Source organism: Chelon labrosus, assembly GCF_963514085.1.
Source record: "Chelon labrosus genome assembly, chromosome: 1".
Classification (NCBI taxonomy): Eukaryota; Metazoa; Chordata; class Actinopteri; order Mugiliformes; family Mugilidae; genus Chelon; species Chelon labrosus.
Window position 1 is genome coordinate 16,754,880 of NC_140337.1, and position 21,745 is coordinate 16,776,624.

Genomic DNA, 21,745 nt, shown 5'->3' on the forward strand with positions numbered 1-21,745 from the left:
CGCTCTGACCTCATGACCATATTTGGAGAAGAGTTTCTCTTTCTGCACGTGCAGGGAATTTCTGAGAAGCTCTTGCCAGGAAATCAGTGACCGAGCCCCCAGACTACAACCAACAGATTTTAACAGCAGTTCTCGGCAGGAAATGATGTGACTTTAGGCAGAACTCTGGGAATATTTGCTTGGCTCTGTGTAGTCTAAACAAAATTACCCTTACTCATTGGTTTTACAGAGACCACGCAGCCCTGCTGTCAAACGATGAAAGCATGTGTGCAGCTTGATATTTGAAGGAAGAATGAGATCACACAATTATCAGTTAATAAAATTAATTCTGTAATTAATTATCAATTAGAACTGCTCCCTTGGGCTGTTTAATAACGTGGCTATGAGTATGATTAGTCTTGAAGGCTGTTTAAAAGATATTTGGCAAAGTAGCTCCCCGTCAAGATGCTTAAATGAATGTTTAGACACATAAATTTGTGTTGTAATAAAATAATCGGTCTATGAAATGTCTCTTTAACTCTTTAATTGCTAACTATCAAAGAGCTGCCCTGAAAAGTTGAATGAGTTGTGAGTCATACCCATCCCGCCGTGGCCTGATATTCTTATCAGAATATGAGTCTGGTGATACTCAACTTGTATCAGCTGATACGGGAAGAAAAATACCTCTGCACTCAGTTAGATAGTGGTACAACTAATCATAGGTATTATGTTGTAAACTCCACAGTGCTGAGATGACATGTAAAACTACGTCACTTTTGCTCTACTGACATAAAGCCTGCCCAAACAATATGATTGGCCCCGGAGGATCATCACCAGAGCATAATCAGCTCATACCAGGGTGGGGGGTTCCAGTCCAACTTTTTGTGGCGAAAAAATTTTTGTGGGCGGGGAAGTTTATCAGGCTTTCCAAGTCAGAGCGGTTAATCAACATTGGTAAATGTGTAGTGTTGAGGTTTTTGTGTTTTCTTGTAGACCACTATCCTGTTCATTGATAGCTCTTGTAGATCGACGCCTGTTGACAACTCCTTTCAAGCTGTGGTTGATTAGCTGCATTAGGGAGACCCTGCTGTCACACCACTCTACCATAAAGCTCAAGTCCTAATGCCAAAATATGGTTGTGTCTAAGCACGGTGATGGATTACGGTGAATCCAACCGAGCAGATGCTACAGTGAATGTGCGTGCAGCCCTAAAAACTACCAACACCACAGACGTGGACACGAGGGGTCCACATTTCTAGTTGTGTCACATATTTTTTAACGCCAAGAGGCAGCAGACAGATACAACAAGCGCATCTGCAAAGCTCTTATTGTTGATTCACAAGGAAAATTTGTGAAGTTTGTTGCACGAATGAGGACAGACGTTCGTTGGACAGCACAGTGGTTCTGTACATCCCCAGATCTGGAGGCATTTAACAGTGGCCTGACATTTAAATGTCGTGACAGCTTCAATCATTTCTAATAAGACGAACAAAAGCTGCAGTGGTTCATTATGCCTGTTTTTGTTTTATTTTTTGGTCTGCACGTATTGCGTGGAATTTGTATTAACCGTATTATTGTATCCCTGCGTATTCATTTGTATTTTTTGGAGCTACATCAATATATATTCTGCAGATTCCCACTAAAATCCTGAGTCACACATGTAATTCCTGAAACACATACGCAGGGGTGCTGCGCCAAACCCACGCATGAGACCAACGTCGCCACAGCACGGCCACACCTTATGATCCTCACTGACCAATCAGCAAACGTCGAACCTCTCCAACAGCCAATCCGCGTTCACTTGCTCCGAACAAACCAATCAGTCTGTGCATGGGGCGGGGCTACAACACATCTACTTCCTGCTTCACCGCAATGCTGTTTATTGAAGCTAAACATTCTCAATACAAACTTCTAATAGTATAAAATACATATATATATATATTTAAATAGATTAGCAGTTTAGCGGACCAGCGCCGCGATGGGTTTGTTGACGATTTTGAAGAAGATGAAGCAGAAGGAGCGCGAAATGAGACTGCTAATGTTGTATCCTTTCTTTAACAGTTTGCTAGCTTTGTGTTAGCATTGATTCACTAGCATGATTAAATTATATTATACATAAATACGAACAGCGAGTAGCTTTAGTTATGTTCACTTACAGCTAGATAATGACAACGAATAACCGTCCTCCGCTTGTGTAGTCTGTTTTGTGCTGAATTGTGTCGTTAGCTAGCTATTAATTGAGCTAACGTTTGAATGAGACATGGTTGAGCTCTCATTAATTAACAATATTAGAGTCAATGTCAGAGTCAGGTGTGTGTTTTTCTTTGACCTGTCCCGTGCAGAGGTCTGGACAACGCGGGGAAGACGACCATCCTGAAGAAGTTTAACGGAGAAGACATCAGCACCATCTCTCCCACCCTGGGCTTCAACATCAAAACACTAGAGCATAAAGGGTAAACGTCCTGGCTTTGACACACGCGAAGAAGAAGAACTTCTACTTCTTCTTCTACACAATAAATAATGTTTCCCACAAAACCATTCATTCCCCAGATTAGGAAGGACGCGTGCACCTTTTACTATTACCAGTGGCCGACTTTGATTTAGTTTCTTCAGTTTTAGGGTTTTTGGTGTTGTCTCATGCTGTCTCACTGCCAAAACTTACTGGGACACTTGAGTAGAGCAGTGTCTACTGTGGAAAGGTCCTTAAGTTCAAGATTCAAAGATTGATTGATTGATTGATTGAAGTGTTTATTTCGAATATGCAAACCAAAAGAAAAAAGAAAAGTAAGGCAAACATTTAAACATAGAAATACATATTCGAAAAGGAGTGAGAAGAAGAATAACTTATAAACTCCCACCCCTTCTCTTTAAATAATGAATAACAATACCAGCTTCATTGCAACTAGTTTAGATATGCCTGATAAATAAAATATATTCCTGACTTGAATTACAACAAAAAACAAAAACAAAACAAAACAAACGAAAAAAAATACATAATCTACATATACACTTAATACAGTATACACACACACATACACAGATGCACAAAGAGAAACAATAAAAAATAACAAAACAAAAACAAAGGAGACAATAACCTAATAACACTTAGTGCTACCCAACACCTCCCTCATCCCTGATTCAAAGAGTTTATTGTCACGTGCACAGTGTAGAAACATGTCTTTTGCCGTCCACCCAACAATATAAATAAAATCTTAGAAGTAGAATATAAAAAGATGCATATGATACAAAATATAAAGTAACTGTGCGAATGAGAATGTAAACAATGAACTGAAATGTAAACAGAAACTGAAAAAGTGAACAGTGTGAACATTATAAACTCATGTCAGCTGAGTCTCATGGCCGTGAGGAAATAAGACTTCTGCAGTCTTGAGGTTTTACATTTCACACTCCTCTGGCCTGAGGGTAGGCGTGTGAACAGTCGGCGTTGGGAGTGCAAGGGGTCCTTAGTGATGGAGGCAGCTCTCCTGTGAACTCTATGAGGGCAGTGGAGTCCTGGTGATCTTCTCAGCACTCTTCTCTTCGCCGCCGCTCTCTGCAGGCGTTTTCGGTCCATAGCCGTAGTGCTGCCGTACCACATGGTGAAGCAGCTGGACAGGATGCTCTGAATGATGCAGCTGTAGAAGCTGCAGAGGATCTTAGGCGACATGCCGAACTTCCTTAGCCTCCTCGCGCCACTGTTGAGCCTTCTTGACCAGCTGTGTGGTGTTCAGTGTCCTTTGGTTAAACACATTTTCTGAAACACGGTCACAGAGAGGCCTCACGGTCAGTGTCGTCTCCACTTAATAGTAATGTGGTAATGTGGAAATGCTAGTGCAGCCTTTCATCCACATCACATCTGATATGAATATTTCATGCAATTTACACAATCTTTTTGCCACGTTTCAAATGTTTCGGTGCCTGTGCACGCGGACCCACTGAAGCTCGTACCAAAGCATGTAAACCTACAACTCTGTAGCCACTTTTGTTAACATGCACATCCACAACAGACAACTGAAAGGAAGTCATTCATAGATGTCATGTGGCTTAACCAACCAGGTTATGTTGTTACTGCATAAATTTCCATTATTACCTAACACTCCTCGTGTTCCCTCTGCGGTTTTCTAGCTTCAAACTGAATATTTGGGACGTAGGTGGTCAGAAGTCACTGCGGTCCTACTGGAGGAACTACTTTGAGAGCACAGACGGACTGGTGTGGGTGGTCGACAGCGCAGACAGACTCAGACTGGAGGACTGCAGACAGGAGCTCAGTGCTCTGCTGCTGGAGGAGGTATAAAAACAACCACACACCATGTTTTTAAGTTGTCTAAACAGTGACAGTGTATAGTGGAATGTAGACAACCATAAAATGCTGACTGGGCTTGTTGGACCAACATGGTGTTTCTGGAGGACATAGCTTTCAGAAACCAACTATTAAATTAAGAAGTATGAATCTGCCCTTGGCACATATCTCGTTTGTACATAACGTGCTTTCTTCTTTGGCCATCTTCCAGCGGTTAGCTGGTGCCACGCTGCTGGTTTTTGCGAACAAACAGGACTTACCAGGGGCCCTGTCTAAAGAAGCAATACGTGAGGTGAGCTCTGCTCTGGCATTACAATAATTAAGAGATGTAAAGTACAGCTTTACTAGATGCTTTGTGTTACTGTATCTAACAACCTCCTTGTGCTTTTCCTGCAGGCGTTGGCACTGGACGAGATCAAAAGTCATCACTGGTGTATTATTGGTTGCAGCGCAGTAACAGGAGAGAACTTATTAGTTGGAGTAGACTGGCTACTGGATGATATTGCTGCAAGAATCTTCACCTCTGACTGAGTGTAGTGTACGTGTTTGAGTTCTGACTGTTCTCCAGGATCGGACCGTGGACATTGGACGCATCTAAACAGAGCTCAACTGTTGTGACTGATGCTTTAATACTTTGTGGTCCCTAAGTGTCTCTTGTTTTTGTTTTTAAATAATACTTCTATCCAGTTTGCAACGGCTTAAGTGTAAATACCCCGTCAATCCATTCGTTATGCACAAATTAAAATCCACAGCCTTTATCACAACTATAGGCCAATGAAATGATTCTTTCTAGGAAGCAAGTTTCAGTTCCAATAAATGCAGCCACACAAACCACGTGTGAGCTTTTACCTAACAGCTTTTACAATGTACAGCTTAAAACTTGTTCAGCATCCTCTGCTTCAATGATTACAAGAAACTACATCCACCCCAGAATTAAAGTGCAAGACAAGCTTTGACTCGTGTCCAAATTATTGTGGCAAAAACCATTAGACCAGATTTTCTTAGGTTGGATATTTTAGGTTAAACTAGCCAGCAGCATTTGGTTAGCTTATATTTCACAAGGTTTGAGTTAGCGTCTGCTGCTGAGCGGGCCATACAAGCCAGCAGCATTTACTTAGTTTATTTAGATTGTAGGCTAAGCGTCATATCACATGACTATAGGTTTCTTAGGGTTTCTCAGCTGGACAGGGCCTCTAAATGTGTTTCGCCTGGGATTGTAACATCTAATCCTGTGTATTAATTAATGTCTAGCCTCTAGATCATTCCAAGATCAAAAGCTACAAATTTATCAGTCTCTACAGATTGAACCTTTGAGTGCAGTCAATTGGATTAAGACTCTAGATAATTTGCTTTAATACAGAATAGAACGAAGACAGGCTTTTACACAGTAGGATTCATATTTATTCATACACTATAAATAGCATACAAACAGGAATTTGTGTAATATTTTGTATTTTTTATGTCAGCATTTTTAAACATAGAGCAGGATGATGATTACAGCAAAATCTCATGTCACTTGAAGTTTACAGAAGCATCCACTTGACCTCTTGAATTACAGGTCACCATGGCACCAGATTCTGCTCAGTCTGAAAGGGAGAGGAAAAAAAAAATAAATAAATAAAATGTTTACAGATCGATACCAAGAACTTTACCTTTGTTAAAATTCAACAGTTGTATTACTGTAGTTTTGATCAGAGAAAACCAATCAGTCATGAATTTTCAGACTGGGGCGGTAACAGAGACTCATCACATCAAATTAAGCTTTTAAAACAAGTTCTTACCACAGACGCTGCAAACAGTCCAACGTGGCCGGCTGACTTTGAGGAGCCTGAAACACAAGTACGCACTTTAAGACATGTGACCGAAGCAAACAAGAAAGTGAAACATGCAAGTGTTTATGATCAGCATAAACCAATCAGTCATGTATTCTCAGACTGGGGCGGTAATAAAAAGTCATCACTTCAGCTTAGAAATGTTCATATAGTTTCAGTATCGAGCAGACACTTACCTCGACTCTGGGTCAAATGATCAGTAGCGCATACTTGACAGGCTGCTTCAACACCGGGCCAACCTTTAAGACAGATGAAAATAGGTGAAAACACTGTATAACCTGGATGATTGAATACAATTATTCAATAGTTTGAGAGCCAGACACATGGCTGAGAGATGCAAAATGCCCCATTTTCAGTCACATCCATGTTAGTCAGTTCCCATTCAGACTGTTGGTAACCCCAACGGGTCATCCCCTTATTGCCAAGGCAACACCAGTGGGTTCACCTTTTCAGGTTCTGGCATTGACGCAAGGCGTAAGACATGTGCAGGTGTCATCATGAAGGAAACTGCTCATGCTTGTAACGGCAGTTTAGCCTTTTAATTTAACCGTATGTATTGAGCATTGCTGCATTTCTCCAGCCAAAGTCTCGGTTCCTAAGTGGTTCTCACCTGGACAGATGCGTTGGTGAGGGGGCAGCAGCATTTTTAGATGTCCACCAACAGGAACCTGTAACAGATGATACAGTCAGGTCTAAGCACAAGATACTGGAGTCTACATCACTAAGTGTTGACCATCACCAATGTCAGATATTTTATTTCTCAACAGCAGTTCAGACGAACGAGATTCCAAATGTATCTCATCATTATCAGCAGGTCTGGGTATAATGGCTACGATAGCGTCTCCACTCAACTCACCTCAAACTGACTGGAACACATCCGTCATGTGGCTGAAGCAGTCAACGAATCATCTACAAGAAAAAAGTAAATTTATGTTACTCAAAAGACGCCATTAACAGTTAATATCTGACATTTAATCTACATCTGGGAAAATCTAGCTGCTCAAATTAGTTTTAATTTAATGCAGTTCCTCAGTTGTTCGTGTCGTTTCACATCGGTTCAAAGTGAGCTAAGTATCATCATCATTGAAACTGCATATCAACTTTAGATGTTCCACACAAGGATGAGAGAAATGACCCTTACCACGAGGCTTCCAGCATCTGCGATTTCCTCCTCAGGCGTCGTTCGCCGAGGCTGCAGGAAGAAGCGAGACTTTAGTAGAAATCAAAAATTACTTCCAGCTTCATTTGTGTGTGTGCGCATGTTTGATCAGGGCTTTGGTGACAAATTGCCATGTGACATTAGTCGTCCAGGTGTTTAATGGGTGCTAACCCATATCATCCTTTCAAACAAACAAACGCCTTGCCTTCAACTTGGGTGTTGTGACATCTTTTAGAATTTTTTTTTTAATATACACAAGGCATTTCTGGTCATTAATACATCTACAAACAAAATGAACACTTACAGGTTGATGCAGCTTTGCACATCCAAGACTTTGAGATGAACTTCCATCTAGCAGAGAAATATAAATTAATCACATGCACAGAAATACAAGTATTTTCTTAGCTGAGCCAAGGGTAATCAGATCAAAGGTTAGCATCACTCTATTCAGGCATATGCTTGTCTTTAAATTGTAATCATCATGTTTATACCCCCAATACTAAACACACTCTTGGAATAAACCATTCTCAACTCACCTTAGCGGAGTTTAAAGCTGCTCTGAGGAGCACGGAGTAGACCGTGATAATCAACCTACAAGAAATAAAAATGTATTAAGCCACATGTCAAAAAGTCAAGCTGGGCTTTTTATATGTTTAAGGGCTGATCAGATTTTTAAACTATCATCAAAAGATTCAGGCATATGCTTGTCTTTTTATTAACTCATCAGTTGAAGCCATGGAGGATTTATCAACTTTAGATTTAGTGTCGCTCACCTGCAGAGGAGTCCTTGTCATTTCTCATCTATGAAGATCTTTGAACGTCTGTTGAGAAAATGTGAAGTTAATTAAATTTGTGAGGCAACTTGACCATCCTCAACACACATTACTATGTTGTAGGGTTTATTGGTGCCCATATGCTACTCAGAATCTGGTAAAGTAGTTTCTTCAAAGGCTGATTCAGTAAGAGAGAGTTCAGAGATTCATCACTGCAGCACACGGCTCAGTTAAAAAGGCAAATGAAAGCCAATAGGACACCGATGTTGCTGAGCCAACATACTGAAGCCATGTGAAAATAAAAGGATGTCACATTTAGTAATTACCTTATGCAAGGAGGGGGGGGGCTCACATTAGTCCCACCTGAAAAGACAAGTAAAGCAAGATTTTAGTGGGTTTTACGAATCGCTTTGAAGGTGCACACTCTTAACAGCTCCATGCTACTCAGAATTTGAGAGATTAAAGTTTCCTCAAGATATTTATTCAGTGAGAGAGTTCAAATGAGACATCACCGTAGCATGAGGCTTCACATTATGCCATGCTATGTCAATGACATCAACTTTATTTAAAATAAAAACACTAAAAACATTAAAATATGCAATTTAACCAGATAGTATGAGCAATTACCTTTGCATAAAGTTGTTTCTGCTTCCATCTCCATCTGCAAAACAGATAAAAAGGGAAAGTACTGCTTTAGCATGTTGCAGCTAGCATGTAAACTAACCACGTGACTGCACCATGCAACGTGCAGAGGGCGGCAGTAACAAGAAAAATAAAAGTGACTGTAATATAAAGAAGAAGCGTCTCACGTCAGATTTAAAAATGTACAATCACAGTCATTCAGTACAGGTCTGTGAAAGTTATCATCATTGAGAGACACCGCTAGCAACCGCGCCTAGCTTGCATCGGCCATTTATTTTTATATAAAGTTACTATTTAGTCTAACATCTGCGTTTTAATACAACATGCAACCTTTAAGTAACATGTCTTTGTTTAAGTTAATACACTTTTTTAGATTAAACTGATAGGTTATAATAGTGGATGGTTGAGGATTGTGGAGAGAAGTGATCTCAGCTGCACCTAAGAGGGAGCATAGCTGCTGCTACTATTGCTAGCTAAAACACCACCCCGCCTTTTAAAACAAGCTACCAAACTAAATATATAACACAACCACAGCTGATGTTTCTCTATTTTAGTAGCATATACCATAAAATAAGAAAAGCCTGCAATTGAATGAAAGTTAAGAAGCATGAGAGGACTCTTACCTCGAACAGAAGACAGAAGGAAGTGAACGAGGAAGTCGGTGCGTCTGGTTTATATGTCCGGCCTGGAAGACTCCTCCCACCGGGCGGCAAACGGTCACCCGAACACCGGACGTTGACTTTTGACTGAATTTAAATTAGGAATAATTAAACGTGCGAAATAATTTATATTTATGTTAAATTAACCATATAAAAGTTATTTATGATGAACTCAATAAAACGCGAAGAGTTAATTTATCAACGTAATTTCCGTTAAGACGTTAAGACTTGAAACGTTTTTGTCCTCCACGAGGTGGAGGCAAAGAGACTGAAACCCGCCACAGAGTAGTTTGCGCAACAATCAAGGAGGTCGCACCGATCAGGCATAACATTATGACCACTGACAAGAGGAGAAGTAAATAACATTGGCTTAACTTTTGGACCTGACATTCGTTTTAGACATGTCCCCCCCCCCCATCTAGACTAGACCAGGTACCCCCACCCCGTAGCCTCTCCTTGATGAACAACTCAAAAAATACGAAGAACAGCACAAGGCTGACCTGGCCTCCAAATTCACTAGCCTATATCCCAAACTGATCAAGTATCTGTGGGATGATCCACAGAGGCCTCTCCCCTCAACCCACAGGACCCAAAGACCCCCCACTAACAACATTGCGTTATCAGACACCACAGGACACCCTCAGAAGGTCAATGTCCATTCTCTGATGAGTCACAACCGTTTTGGAGGCACAAGGGAGACCTACACAATATTAGGAAGGTGGTCATAATGTTATGCCTGATTGGTGTGTTAATTATTATTTTATTGCTTGTCATTAAAAGTAGCCTACTTATCGTCTTCTCTCTGGAGTACCTCAAGTAAAGTTAAAAATTATGCCTACGGAGTACTAGGAAGTATGATGAGCTATAACATTTACGACAGGTAGCTAAAAGGCTACCACTTCTACGTTTTTTACACCTTTTTTATAACACTTTAAATCACCCATGCACCTGGATCTGGCTTAATATTAACCACAAGTAGGCTAGCTAGTTTGTCATATCCCGGGAAACCTTTTAACAATATCGATGACTCATCCTGCACTCAGGGGTGTATACCCTGCTCTCTGTTTTACGGGGACTTTAAATTGTTTTTACTCCTATGTCATGTAAATTGGATTAAAGCTGTGGAAACGGTGTGAATTTGTCCATGAAGCAGGATTTATTTGGCACGGCTACAACTGGTATCAAGGGTCAAAACTATAGCTACAATTGCCACGTGAAACCACAATTAAAGTTGAACTTTGAACCCCTGTAATGTGGTATTCATAAAACTACATTCACCACAACTATTCATAATAATGAATATATTTTTAATGAAATCCCCATAGTGAGCATATATGGGTATACCTCACCATAAGAGTATAAGACACAACTTGTTATGGCATATGAAGTGTTTTCTTTTGCAGTATATTGTTTAGTGCACATATTCGTTGGATCATTGTTGGCACTTGGACAAACTTATCACTTTGTTTATCTAAGTGGCAGCAATATAGTTCAGCAGGTTAAATCTTCACGTACATCTTGAGTATCTTCATTGTTCACAGAAAATTGTGAAAAAGTCACGACAAGAGTTTCAGTTTGACCTTTTGATGAGTTGCTGTGTTAAGGCGCTTACATAGTACTGCAGTACCTAAATACAAGCAGGTAAGCACGTAGCCTACACTGATGCGAGACATTTATACTTGTGCCTCGTCAGTCTGACTCACTCTATAAAAACACCACCCAAGCTACTCGACTCTTTTTTGAAGGTCGGATTAATTTTTGTTTCCATTTCCTGCTTCACTTTTAAAGGGGAACTACTGTTTTTTACAACCCTGACGTTATTTCTGTTATAAAATACCGTTGTTTATTCACCCATATAACTTTGGTGTTATTTGGAGTCGTTCCGACGATGTTTAGATCCACGTATATCCATATAGTGGGAGTGATTGGGGCACCGAAACGCAGCCTCTAAATAACGCATTATCTGCCACGAAACTCGTTCATTTCACCAATATTTTGTTACGATATGGTAGAGCTATTCCACGTTGAGTCCGGAGTTACCTGTTATCTATTCGCGGACGTGAAAAATATTCAGCCACGTTGCAAAAAACTAGCAGCGCAAATTACAGGTAAACGCGGCGCTCAGAGATGACATCATCCGGGTCAGAGGTTAGTAGGTCAATCTACAGACCCCGGATGATGATAACAGGTAACTCCGGACTCAACGGGGAATAGCACTAGTGTATCATAACAAAACATTGGTGATATGAAAGAGTTTCGCTGCAGATAATGTGTTATTTAGAGGCTGCATTTCGGTGCCCCAGTCACTCCCACTATATGGATTTACGTGGGTCTAAATATCGTCCGAACGACTCCAAATAACACCAAAGTTATACGCGTGAGTAAACTATCGTATTTTATGTCAGAAACAAGGTTCAGGTTGTAAAAAAAACAGTAGTTCCCCTTTAACAATAGTGAAATGCCGAAATTTCGCCGAACACAAGTTATACAAGTGTTTGTATCACCAAACCTCCTCAGTTAACCTTAAAGATTCATTATTGATCCAAAACAATCAATTCGAAAATTGCGGAGAAGGAGAAGCAGCCAGAAATTCTAAAGCGGAAACGTGCTACTACTAAGCGGACCAGTCACGCGCAGGTGTCTACGTTATTTCCGTAGCCTCTGCGACAACCAGAAGTCTAAACCGCCTATTACCATTCATTTGATACATGAATCATGTTACAGTGACACATATAAATTTACACTCAAGCCAGTTAAATACAATATTATTCTTTATTTACTGAGAAATGTGCATATCATTATGGTTCATCACTAGAAAATGTTCTAATTAAGCTACAAAAGTGTATTCAGTCGACTATTCAGCTACTACTAAGGACACATGAGGTAATATTAAAAAACATTCTTTGGAAAACAAGAAATTACAGCAGACTTATTGCAAACCTTTTATTTTTAACTTATCCTCTACAAAAATCAATAACTGGTACTTATTAAAAACAGTTTGATATTTAGGATTTGGCAATGTTCACATAAAATAAAATAAAATAAAAACATGACATTACATTCATTTGCAATCATACAATAAAAATATTTTTCTGTTTGAGTTCTCAAATACACACCCATGCACACACTCTCCTGTCCTGTCCCGTCCCGTCAGGTTTAACAACCTTCACTAGAACACACACAGGCCTCACATGAGGAAGACATTGACAAGCTGTCCCACAAGACAACTCAAATGTAAAGTATTTCTGTGCATGCGCAGTTTAAAAGTGGTTAAAAACTGCGATTTCTAATTAAATATTATCATATAAACGTGTTCCTGACAGCACAATTATAATGCCTAAAGACTCACTGGCTGAGCAGGATTGTGCGTGTCCTGCTGTCATTAACAAACAATTGATCACTGATTAGCTGCCAAACAGAAATAAATGGCTCTGATGACATGGAAATAGGAATATCTCCAGAACAAGTCCACTAATCAGTCACCGCTACGCTCTCGTAAGTTTACATTCCTCTTGGTTACACATCAACGCAGTCGTTTCATAATGCTAAGCCAAAGGAAACAGAGATTACTCGCACTACAAGCTCTTAATAGTGGACCAGATGTAAGGAGATAAGATGTTCCTTCACCTCTGATTAAAATCTGAAATTAGCGATATAGAAGAAGAGAACCAGGAGCTGCTGAACTCCGTCACTTAAAGACTGGACGCTTTGAATTCAAGGCAGCGTCAAAGACTTCAATGCAAAAATCAACAGCTCAGCTCCCACAGCTCATAAAGAAAGTACGTGCAGTCTGTGAGCAAACCAATGTGCACCATGCTGTGATGAGCCAGTAAACATTATGATGAGTAATTAAGACTCTGTAACTTTCTGAGGCCTAACACACACTGAAGGCGTGGCAAGTGTCAAACAGGCAGGATTGTCCATTTCTATTATGGATATTCTTTCATCGTCCAGTTCTATTGAAACTCAGCCAACACCGAGTTGTGCTGATGCTTCTTCTTCATGGAAGGCGAGGAGGACGGTGGCGAGGACTGTGTGACGGGTGTGAGCGTGACGCTGTAGAGGTTGGTGATGAAGGCCTCCCAGCCCCGACGAATGGCTCGGTCCAGGGCCTGGTGGGAACAGAGAGGACGAGGGTTAGCAAATCAACAAAACATGAACGTCAGACATAAGATATAAAACACACAGATTAGAGGAAAGTGTTGCGTTGCACTGCCGCTGAACGGACGTAAGGCAAAGTCTACAGCGGCGACGGTCGATGGTCTGGGTGCTATCAGAGCAAACAGTTCTAGGGAGACTGGCCATGAACTACACACCCTCGAGGGCTTTTGCATCCGTGCTTTGCATGGCGTTATGTAATAACTGGCTGGAAGCCGGTGCAGCACCAAGCATACAACAACTTTGCATATACTGGTCCCGAACTTCAACTTTTCTGTGTTTTGTTCCATTTTTTTCAAGGCTAACACGAACATTTTATTTGTTATTTTGTTTTAATTTTAACGTTTTGGAGAGATCTAAGAACTACGACAGCTCTCAGTTATAAAGGGCACTTTCTCCAACAGTTATAGAGACGAGCGTACACTGAGGCTTCACTTATTCCACTTTTATGAGCAAACAGTTGCTAAGAAAGCAATGACGAAGCCTGCATCAAATGAACAGCAATCCGTCCTGTAGGTGTTGGAATATTTCAAGTGTGTATTTCAGATACGAAAATTATTTTCCAGTCATTTCCGCGACCGTGAGCAGCATCAGCTTGCAGTTGTTTGTCGGAAATGTGCAGGCAACACATTTCAGAGGAATCTGATGCAAATTGTCATTGTCTTTGCAGGTGGTGTAGAGTTACATGGCCGCATGCGGGGAAATTCTCAGGAAATGAAAGACTTGATGAATAAAGTGTAAAAGGCTTTAGTTAGTTGAATTTATTATTTAAATTCAGCCAAAAATAATAAAGATAATGATAAAGTCACAGGAACTGATTTTTTATTTTTTTATTTTTTTTTATTTTTTTATATGTATACAGTTTTGTTAATGACACTTAACTTCTTCACTGTCCTCTAACCTCTCAGGAGGTCAGACTCAGAGGCCCCGAGCTTGTTAACAGCACAGGAATGTTTTTTATGGTGTGGGTTTAGTGGGCGGGTCAGCGCTGCCTTACTTCGTTCCACTGATCAAAGGACGCGATACTGGAGGCACAGGAATGTCACCTCTGTGTGAGTGGAAGCAGAAAATCCTAATAACATGTGAATCAGGTGGGGGTACCTGCTGTCTGTGCACTGCTAAAAGCTTGTAAGTGTTCCAGCTCAGTTCTTTTTTTAAGCCATTAATTGTGACGCAAAGGAAAAATCCTGTCGCAGGGGATTTAATGCGTTGGTGACATGCTCCAGTGGCCGCTGTACTTTGACCCAGGGGGCAGTCTTTTATTAAGGAGATATGATAGTTTCCATGGTGATTAATAACCCGGTGTGCATTATGTGGAGGATGTGGAGGGAGAACTTTAGCCCTCTGTTCCCCAAGCTCTCAGCACTCGATTATGTAATCTCCAGGGGCTTAAAGTTTAACCAGAGTAGAGCTGGATATGGAATTTATGTAAATGTGAGAAACTGGAAGAAGAACAGCAAGAATAAACAGACGGAAACAACAGAAGACACCTTTTCTGTTTTCTTACCTTGCGATAATTCTTCGCCGTCTTCCTCTTCACCATCTTCATCCCCTCCTCTTGCTCCTTCTTCATCTTCCACTCCTCCTCTCCTTCGTCTTCTCTCCCTCGCTTCTTGTCTCTGATCAGAACTTGGTCGTCCTCGTCCTCCCGAGCCGGGAAGTGAACAAGCGCCGGCTCCTTCGCCCTGCCCGCCTTTTCATTCTCTTCCTCCATCTTCTTCAGTTTCTCCATCTCCACCTCCATGTTCGCAACGCTGTCCCCCAGGGCAGGGGCCTCAACCGGACTCCCCGTGCCCAGACTCGGCCTCTCTTCTCGGCCTTGCTCCTCCTCGGCTCTCCCCTCCTTCTGCTTCCTCCTGGAGCTTCTCCTCCACCTGCTGCTGCGGCGGCTGGACTTCCTGCGCAGAAGAGTCTCGCCGTCGTCCTCCATCATGCCTTCGGTGAAGTCGAACGCCTCGACTTCTTCCCTCTCTTCTTCAGCTCCAGAATTGTTTACCACGGTTAACGACGGGCTGCTCACGACTCCCCCATCTCTGCTGCCATCATCTATCTCATTCTCCTCCACTTCATGGGCTATCTCAGGCTCATCGAGGCGCCCGTAGAAGCCGCTGGATTTGTCCAGAAACTTCGGGGCCCGGATGGAGCTTCGGATGGAGCTCTGCCTCTTGCCAATGGTCATCTTCTCTTAGTGCTTCTTTGCCGTCAAACTTCTCGTGTCCTCTGTTGCACTCTGGCTCCACACACTCTTTTATTTCTCCTTTGTTTCGTCACTTCTGAGAGAGAAGAGAGATTAGAGATTAATGCCACAAGTTCAGCAAAAGTCACAGATGATATAAAAAAAGGAGTGAAAATGCCACGAAGTACCGTAGATGGAAGATAAATCTAATATCAGTGCCCTGGTTGTGTCTGAGTGCAGGTTTTATCAGTGTGCATCTGCTGATGTGGGTGGTATGTACTTTTAAAAGCGTCACAAGATGTTTTCTAGCAAAAAAAAATGATAATATCTGGCTGTTTAACCACAGTAGTCCTGCTTGTAGCTTGACTAAGTACGTGTGTGTGACCGAAGCTGGAGGTCAACGTTATCAGGGCTGCGATCACAGCTGGATGTCAAAACTAAAGACACGGTGTTCTCACTTAGGGCAAACACAGACATGCACACACAGAGTTAGACTTTGACACCGAGCTAACCAGCTGGACGCTGAACCGCGGCCAAAATCGATGACTTCAGATTCGATTATCAGCGTCACCATCAGTGGCGCCCAATTAACCAATTTTTATTAACGTGAAAAGACGCTGAATCAAATGTAGGGTTGTGCACCGCTGATCGGTGACGCCGCGGCAGCCTTCGAGGAAAAACACCTGATGTGACGTCACTGGCTGGGTTGTTGCCACGAGTGAAAGAAAAGCTGAAGGGTTCAACCCACGGGGAGCAGCAGCAGCAGACAGTTTCTTCCCTGTGTGATTCACGATTAAATACCTTTTAGACCTTTTCACCTTAATCAGAAGCATCTCTACACAAAAGCTGCTCTGTTGGAGTACTGTTTTGAATGTGCCTGTCGCGTCTATATTTAACCACAACAATTTGAATAAACCCGCATTACACACATGTATTAATATTTGATATTATTTAATATCATATTATCCTTTTTAATAAATAATTTGGCTCTTTAGCGCAAAGAAAAATGAATAAAAGTTAAAGTATCTATTTTAGAGACGCTTCATGCAAGTATGAAACTCGTTAGTGGCCCATTAGCTTAGTTTAGCTTAAATCTCATTTATGTAAACCGTGAAAGAGGTTTTAGGGGGATTATTTCTTGTTTTATTTCTTGGACGGGAGCCAAGACGGGAGTCTTGTCAGGCTAACTGTTTTGACCTGTTTAACAGTCTTTGCTAAGCTACGCTAACTGAGTGCGGGCTGTAGCTTCATATTTAGCGTTAGCATTTGTGTGGTGGTTCCAGTTTTCTACTAATGTTGTACCTTTTTTTTAACAAGCAGTTTGAGAATTTAGCTTTTGTGAAGCTGTTAAAAACAAGCTAGCTGTTAGCATTCTTGTTGAAAGCTAGCTTGCAAAGAAGCCTATGCAGTTGGTTTTAAATATATGTGTATTTACAGGATGAATTAGTTGTGAGTGAGCAAGTATGTGAGTGGTTAAAATCTAAATATTTACTCGTTACAAGTATGGCTAACAAAAGAAATCACAGGGGTGAGATTAAGATTTGCTGAGATAAACTATTCTCAAGATAAAGTACAGATCAAGTTCAGATGCCATTTGTAGGTCACTTAATCTGTTAGTGGCTTAGATTACAAACAGAAACAAGGAAATACTGGACGTGACGAGAAAGAATAAAAAGCAAACCATAACACGGTGGCAAGAACAAGGAAATTGATTAAAAAAAAAACAGCTTCAAACTGAGAAAATTGCTTGAACACAACTAAAAGAAATGACTGCACATGACATTTACCTCTGAGTATGACGTTATAAGTAATATGTTTGGGTTTTAGATTTAATAGAAAGACTTACCTGATGTCTTGCTGTAGTCTGTCTGTCTGTGTGTGTGTGAGAGCACCGCTGAGCAATACGTCCTGTGAATGACTGAGAGCTGAGTGAATGACTGAGAGCTGGGAGCTCGGCATACTCCCCTAACGCCGCACAGCGTCACACACTGACCCTGCCCACACCTGCACGTCTCTCGTCACCTGAGCAAACACGCACACACGTGTGATAATGTCTCACACACATATGCAGCGAAGCACTCTTCACTATCAAGGACTCTTTGTCCCAGACGGCACTCAGAAAACACACACCTTCTCTTAACAGCCTTAAACACACACTGACACTGAGAGTGTGTTTTCCATTAAAATCTGTGACACTAACTCACCATGCACATTCCAATACATGTGTTCACTCAGACGTACTTGACAAAAAATGAAAACATTGAATTAAACACCAGCAGCAAACACCCTATTCTGCCTGGCTGTCGATCATTAACCATGAACCATGAGCTCAGCTGCCACAGATAAACCAGCAGGGATCAACTTTGACCGATCATCCACCTCCATAATGCATAATACTGCCAATGAATGGGAACGATGAAGGTGAAAAAACCTATTAAAACCAATGCTACTGTCAAGTTTATTTGTCTCCTCACTGAGGTTTCATATGTACTGTATATTCCCGGTGCCATTTTCCACCTGTAACTCTATGAAACACACACATTCATTCATTTCTCCACAAACGCAGACATTTTTATGATCAACTACTCGATTTACACTCAATATGAGGTGTGAGTATTGACAACAGAGTGCAAAGGGAACAGATCAGGGTCTCTGTGACAGATCCATGTCCAGTTTATTCATACTAATCATAAAAACTAAGAGGTTTCACATTAAAACACCTGACAGGTTTGGGTTATTTACATCCGCCATGTCAACAACTCCAATGGTCGTGTAGCACAATTTTCCCACTCTCTCGAAACTGTTCTTCCAACTTCGGGAGGCTTTACTTCGTTGTGAATGTTCCCAATCGGGAATTAATTTTTCCCATTATTTGACGTCATTTGAACACATATGTTCGGGGAGCATGTGAACGCACCACAAGGTTGAGGGCCGACACCAATACTTGACTTGTGAGGCTAGAACTGATCGTGCTCGGAGACAACAACAATCTGATAACAACACCTCAGCCAAAGTTGTTCTTTTAAATGTACATGTGGCATAAAAAAACACACTTCCTATGTTGGAGTACTGGTTTAGATGTTAATTATCAGTGTAACCAGTTCACTGCAGCAAAAACATATAAAACCATACACTGAACTTGAACTGAGAAAAGGATTATATAAGATACAGCTAAGATATTTCATCAGATAATGTTTTTTTTTTGAAGAATAAATCTAATAAATATGCTGTAAATATTGGTCAGCATATATTGTTTGGGTAAATAGGCATTATCTTACTGCAGATACAGTTTAGTGGGAGAGCCATGAAGTGAAGTTAACCTTCTGAGTCATTTGTGTGACCGCCACAGACTTCTATAATCTTTAGTTACAGATAAGAACCCAACATTTGTGTATGTATCTAAAATATCGATGATATTCCATCAGATTAATCCATTTTTAATTAATAAATGTGAGATTAATATTTATCCGTGTACAGATATGCTGACTTCTGTTAGCTTACGTTGTGATAGCATATAGTAGAACAATAAACTGCAGTAGGAATGGTTGGAGGTAAATCAGAGAATCAGATTGACCAATACGTAGTTTGTCAACAGCGCATTAACAAGGTTATTTTTAGACTGTAAAATGACACTCTGAGTACAAATCTTGGTCTCAAATCAAACTGGAGGGACTCCTATAAAAAACTGTTTGTTATTTTTTTATTTTAAAACCACAAGGCCTTTTTAACATAATGTATTAAATCATGCATAAAAAGCGTAAAAAGGGACCTTATGATGCGCACCACAAAATAAATCAACCGTGAAATCGGTAACATGCATTTTAATTAGAAGTTGAAAAACTATTTCTTTCAAAATGAATTAAAATAGATGTCTTTTTCATGTCCGTTCATATTAACCGATGCGTGGATAACGCTCTGAACAATAAAGGGCTGAGGAAAGAATGTGTCTACAAATGAAAAGGGATTAGCTTGGTCACTTAATGTTGCCTTAATGTTTGGAGGGTAAACACTATGTCTGGGTGGGACAGGGAGTGGAAGCTGCTTAGTACTTTGGGTGTATTGGTTCCTTAGTCAGAATCTCCTGCACTCACACACCTCGTACATGTATGCACAAGAACACTGTGCAACTGTGGCGACACACCACCGACAGGAAACCACAGCAAAACAGACACATTAAAGTGTTATCCATGACTGAAAGCACGACAGTGGGGCTAAAGTTTGTTCAGACAATAATGAAACTAGCTTCTAGAGTGACAAGCAGTGTGGTCTACAGCTGTGTGTGCACAGATGCACTTATAGATGTATGTGTGTACTTGTATAGATGAATCATCGCGGATCAAACACGGTGCGCATCGGGCTCGATGACTTCAGCTCCTCTTACTCACCTTCATCTTAGAAGGTCCTCAGTGAGAGTGTGATTTGCAGACTCCACACCTCCACACGCTCCTTATATAGTCACCAAGAGGGCCACTTTCCTGAACAGAGGGCGTAACGGCTGCCAATCACGCAGGCCTGTAAAAACCTCAGCTGTGTTGAGGTTAGAGAGCCCCCGCCTACGCCTGTAATCACCCGATGACAGTGCCGGACGCTGGGATCAGGTTGCCATGGTCACTGTCAGGCAGAGACAAGTTAGGGTTTGTTTAGCTGGACGGTGACGATGTGTTGAATCTGCAGAATATAAGGCAGACAAAAGACTTAAAAGTGAATTATACAGGTGAAAAAGCTATAAAAATCCCAGACTATGACGAGTCTGAGAAGGGTGACAGATTTAAATCACAGTTCTGCCTGCGGCAACAGAAGCGAATCACCTGACACTCTCAGACAGAGAACAGATGTGCTGTTGGCTCGGTTTCCAATGAAGCCAGTAATAAAAGCATTACACTGAACTTTTTCGTGACAGCAATTTGTAAACAAAGCTGAGATCAGAAACCAAAAAGGAGTCATCTGCTGTGGTGGAGAAACCAGTTCACTTTTATACATAAGGCAGTTTACATCTATTTGTCCGGACTCGTACAACAATCAGTCATAACACCACGACCATCCACCTAAAACTGTTTAGGTTTCGAAGACAAATTGTTCACTTTGTCCCATGGGCATATGGCACAATAACAAGAGAATCAGTGTTATTCACCACCCGTCAGTGGTCATAATGTTATGGCTAATCAAAGTACTGTATATGTATTCATATTCTCCATCTACACATTCAGGATCGTCACCTGCTCCACATAAACACTTAACAGTACACGCTGTGGAAAATAAAGATAAGGGCAGGTGACTAGATGCCTTCAGGGTCCCAAATCAAAAATAGAAAATTCTATTTTTGATTTGGGACAAGACATTTTTTGTGACTTAAAGGCTGGTATGATGGGCATTTGTGCAGAATTTGAATAACTCCAAGGTTTTCCTGCAATATCATGATCACAAGATTGCGATGAACAACACAAAAACATAAAACAAAATGCTAAATGCTAAGTAAATTTTAATGCAACTAAATCTGATTCCCCTCCACAGTCTTAAGTTTCTTACATACTCTGTGAGAAACGAAAAAATTTGTTCTCACTCCTATGGCTGCAAGAACAAGAAAAAAAATTGTATTAGTCAAGTAATTTTACCAAGAGAAGCTCGCGTGCCCATAGCGTGCCCAGCTACGGGGAAGTCCTCATAGGGCCCGCCCACTCCAGCACACGTCACACGCGCTAAGCATTGTGGAAGATTCGGGAGACTGACGACGAGAGGCACTTGTCTGACTATTTAAGGACCAGTCCTTTTGACAACCGTGTCCGTCGGATCACGCCTTTCATTCAGCATGCTCCCACGCCCAGTATGCTGATCTCTGCCCAGGAGATATTAGCGGTCACACTGCGAGTATTAGCATCTGGAATTTATGCTAGCCGCTAGCGTTTCCACTTTTCCGCATTAACCACACCCACTTCCAATTTCTGACCAATCACAGAACAGCAACTGGACACCACACGAGAAAAACGTTCTGGCCGGTAGATGTGTCGAGAACAAGCCGCCAGAACAAACTTCTCGCTTCTGGCCGAGTTAAGCTACAGCCTTTAGCGAG

At 41.2% G+C, this 21,745-nt stretch overlaps 2 protein-coding genes and 1 long non-coding RNA gene across 3 annotated transcripts; 1 reads left to right on the forward strand and 2 right to left on the reverse strand.

Moving 5' to 3' along the window:
• The first annotated feature begins 1,842 nt into the window (after positions 1–1,842).
• Positions 1,843–5,228, forward strand: arl2 (ADP-ribosylation factor-like 2). The gene is made up of 5 exons (XM_084545147.1): positions 1,843–2,022; positions 2,322–2,432; positions 4,105–4,267; positions 4,491–4,571; positions 4,676–5,228. The coding sequence occupies exons 1-5, from the start codon at positions 1,958–1,960 to the stop codon at positions 4,808–4,810; spliced, it is 555 nt and encodes a 184-aa protein (XP_084401273.1). The 5' UTR covers positions 1,843–1,957; the 3' UTR covers positions 4,811–5,228.
• Positions 5,229–5,414: 186 nt separating this feature from the next.
• Positions 5,415–8,714, reverse strand: LOC311485400. The gene is made up of 11 exons (XR_014698961.1): positions 8,671–8,714; positions 8,370–8,406; positions 8,044–8,091; positions 7,807–7,861; positions 7,575–7,621; positions 7,253–7,303; positions 6,968–7,020; positions 6,722–6,779; positions 6,288–6,350; positions 6,061–6,107; positions 5,415–5,865 (listed from the first exon to the last, which is right to left on the reverse strand). It is a non-coding gene; the product is annotated as an uncharacterized lncRNA (long non-coding RNA).
• A 3,559-nt stretch (positions 8,715–12,273) lies between these two features.
• Positions 12,274–16,594, reverse strand: LOC311487279 (uncharacterized protein). Its single transcript, XM_084543496.1, has 2 exons — positions 15,010–16,594; positions 12,274–13,456 (listed from the first exon to the last, which is right to left on the reverse strand). The coding sequence occupies exons 1-2, from the start codon at positions 15,679–15,681 to the stop codon at positions 13,301–13,303; spliced, it is 828 nt and encodes a 275-aa protein (XP_084399622.1). The 5' UTR covers positions 15,682–16,594; the 3' UTR covers positions 12,274–13,300.
• Positions 16,595–21,745: the final 5,151 nt, after the last annotated feature.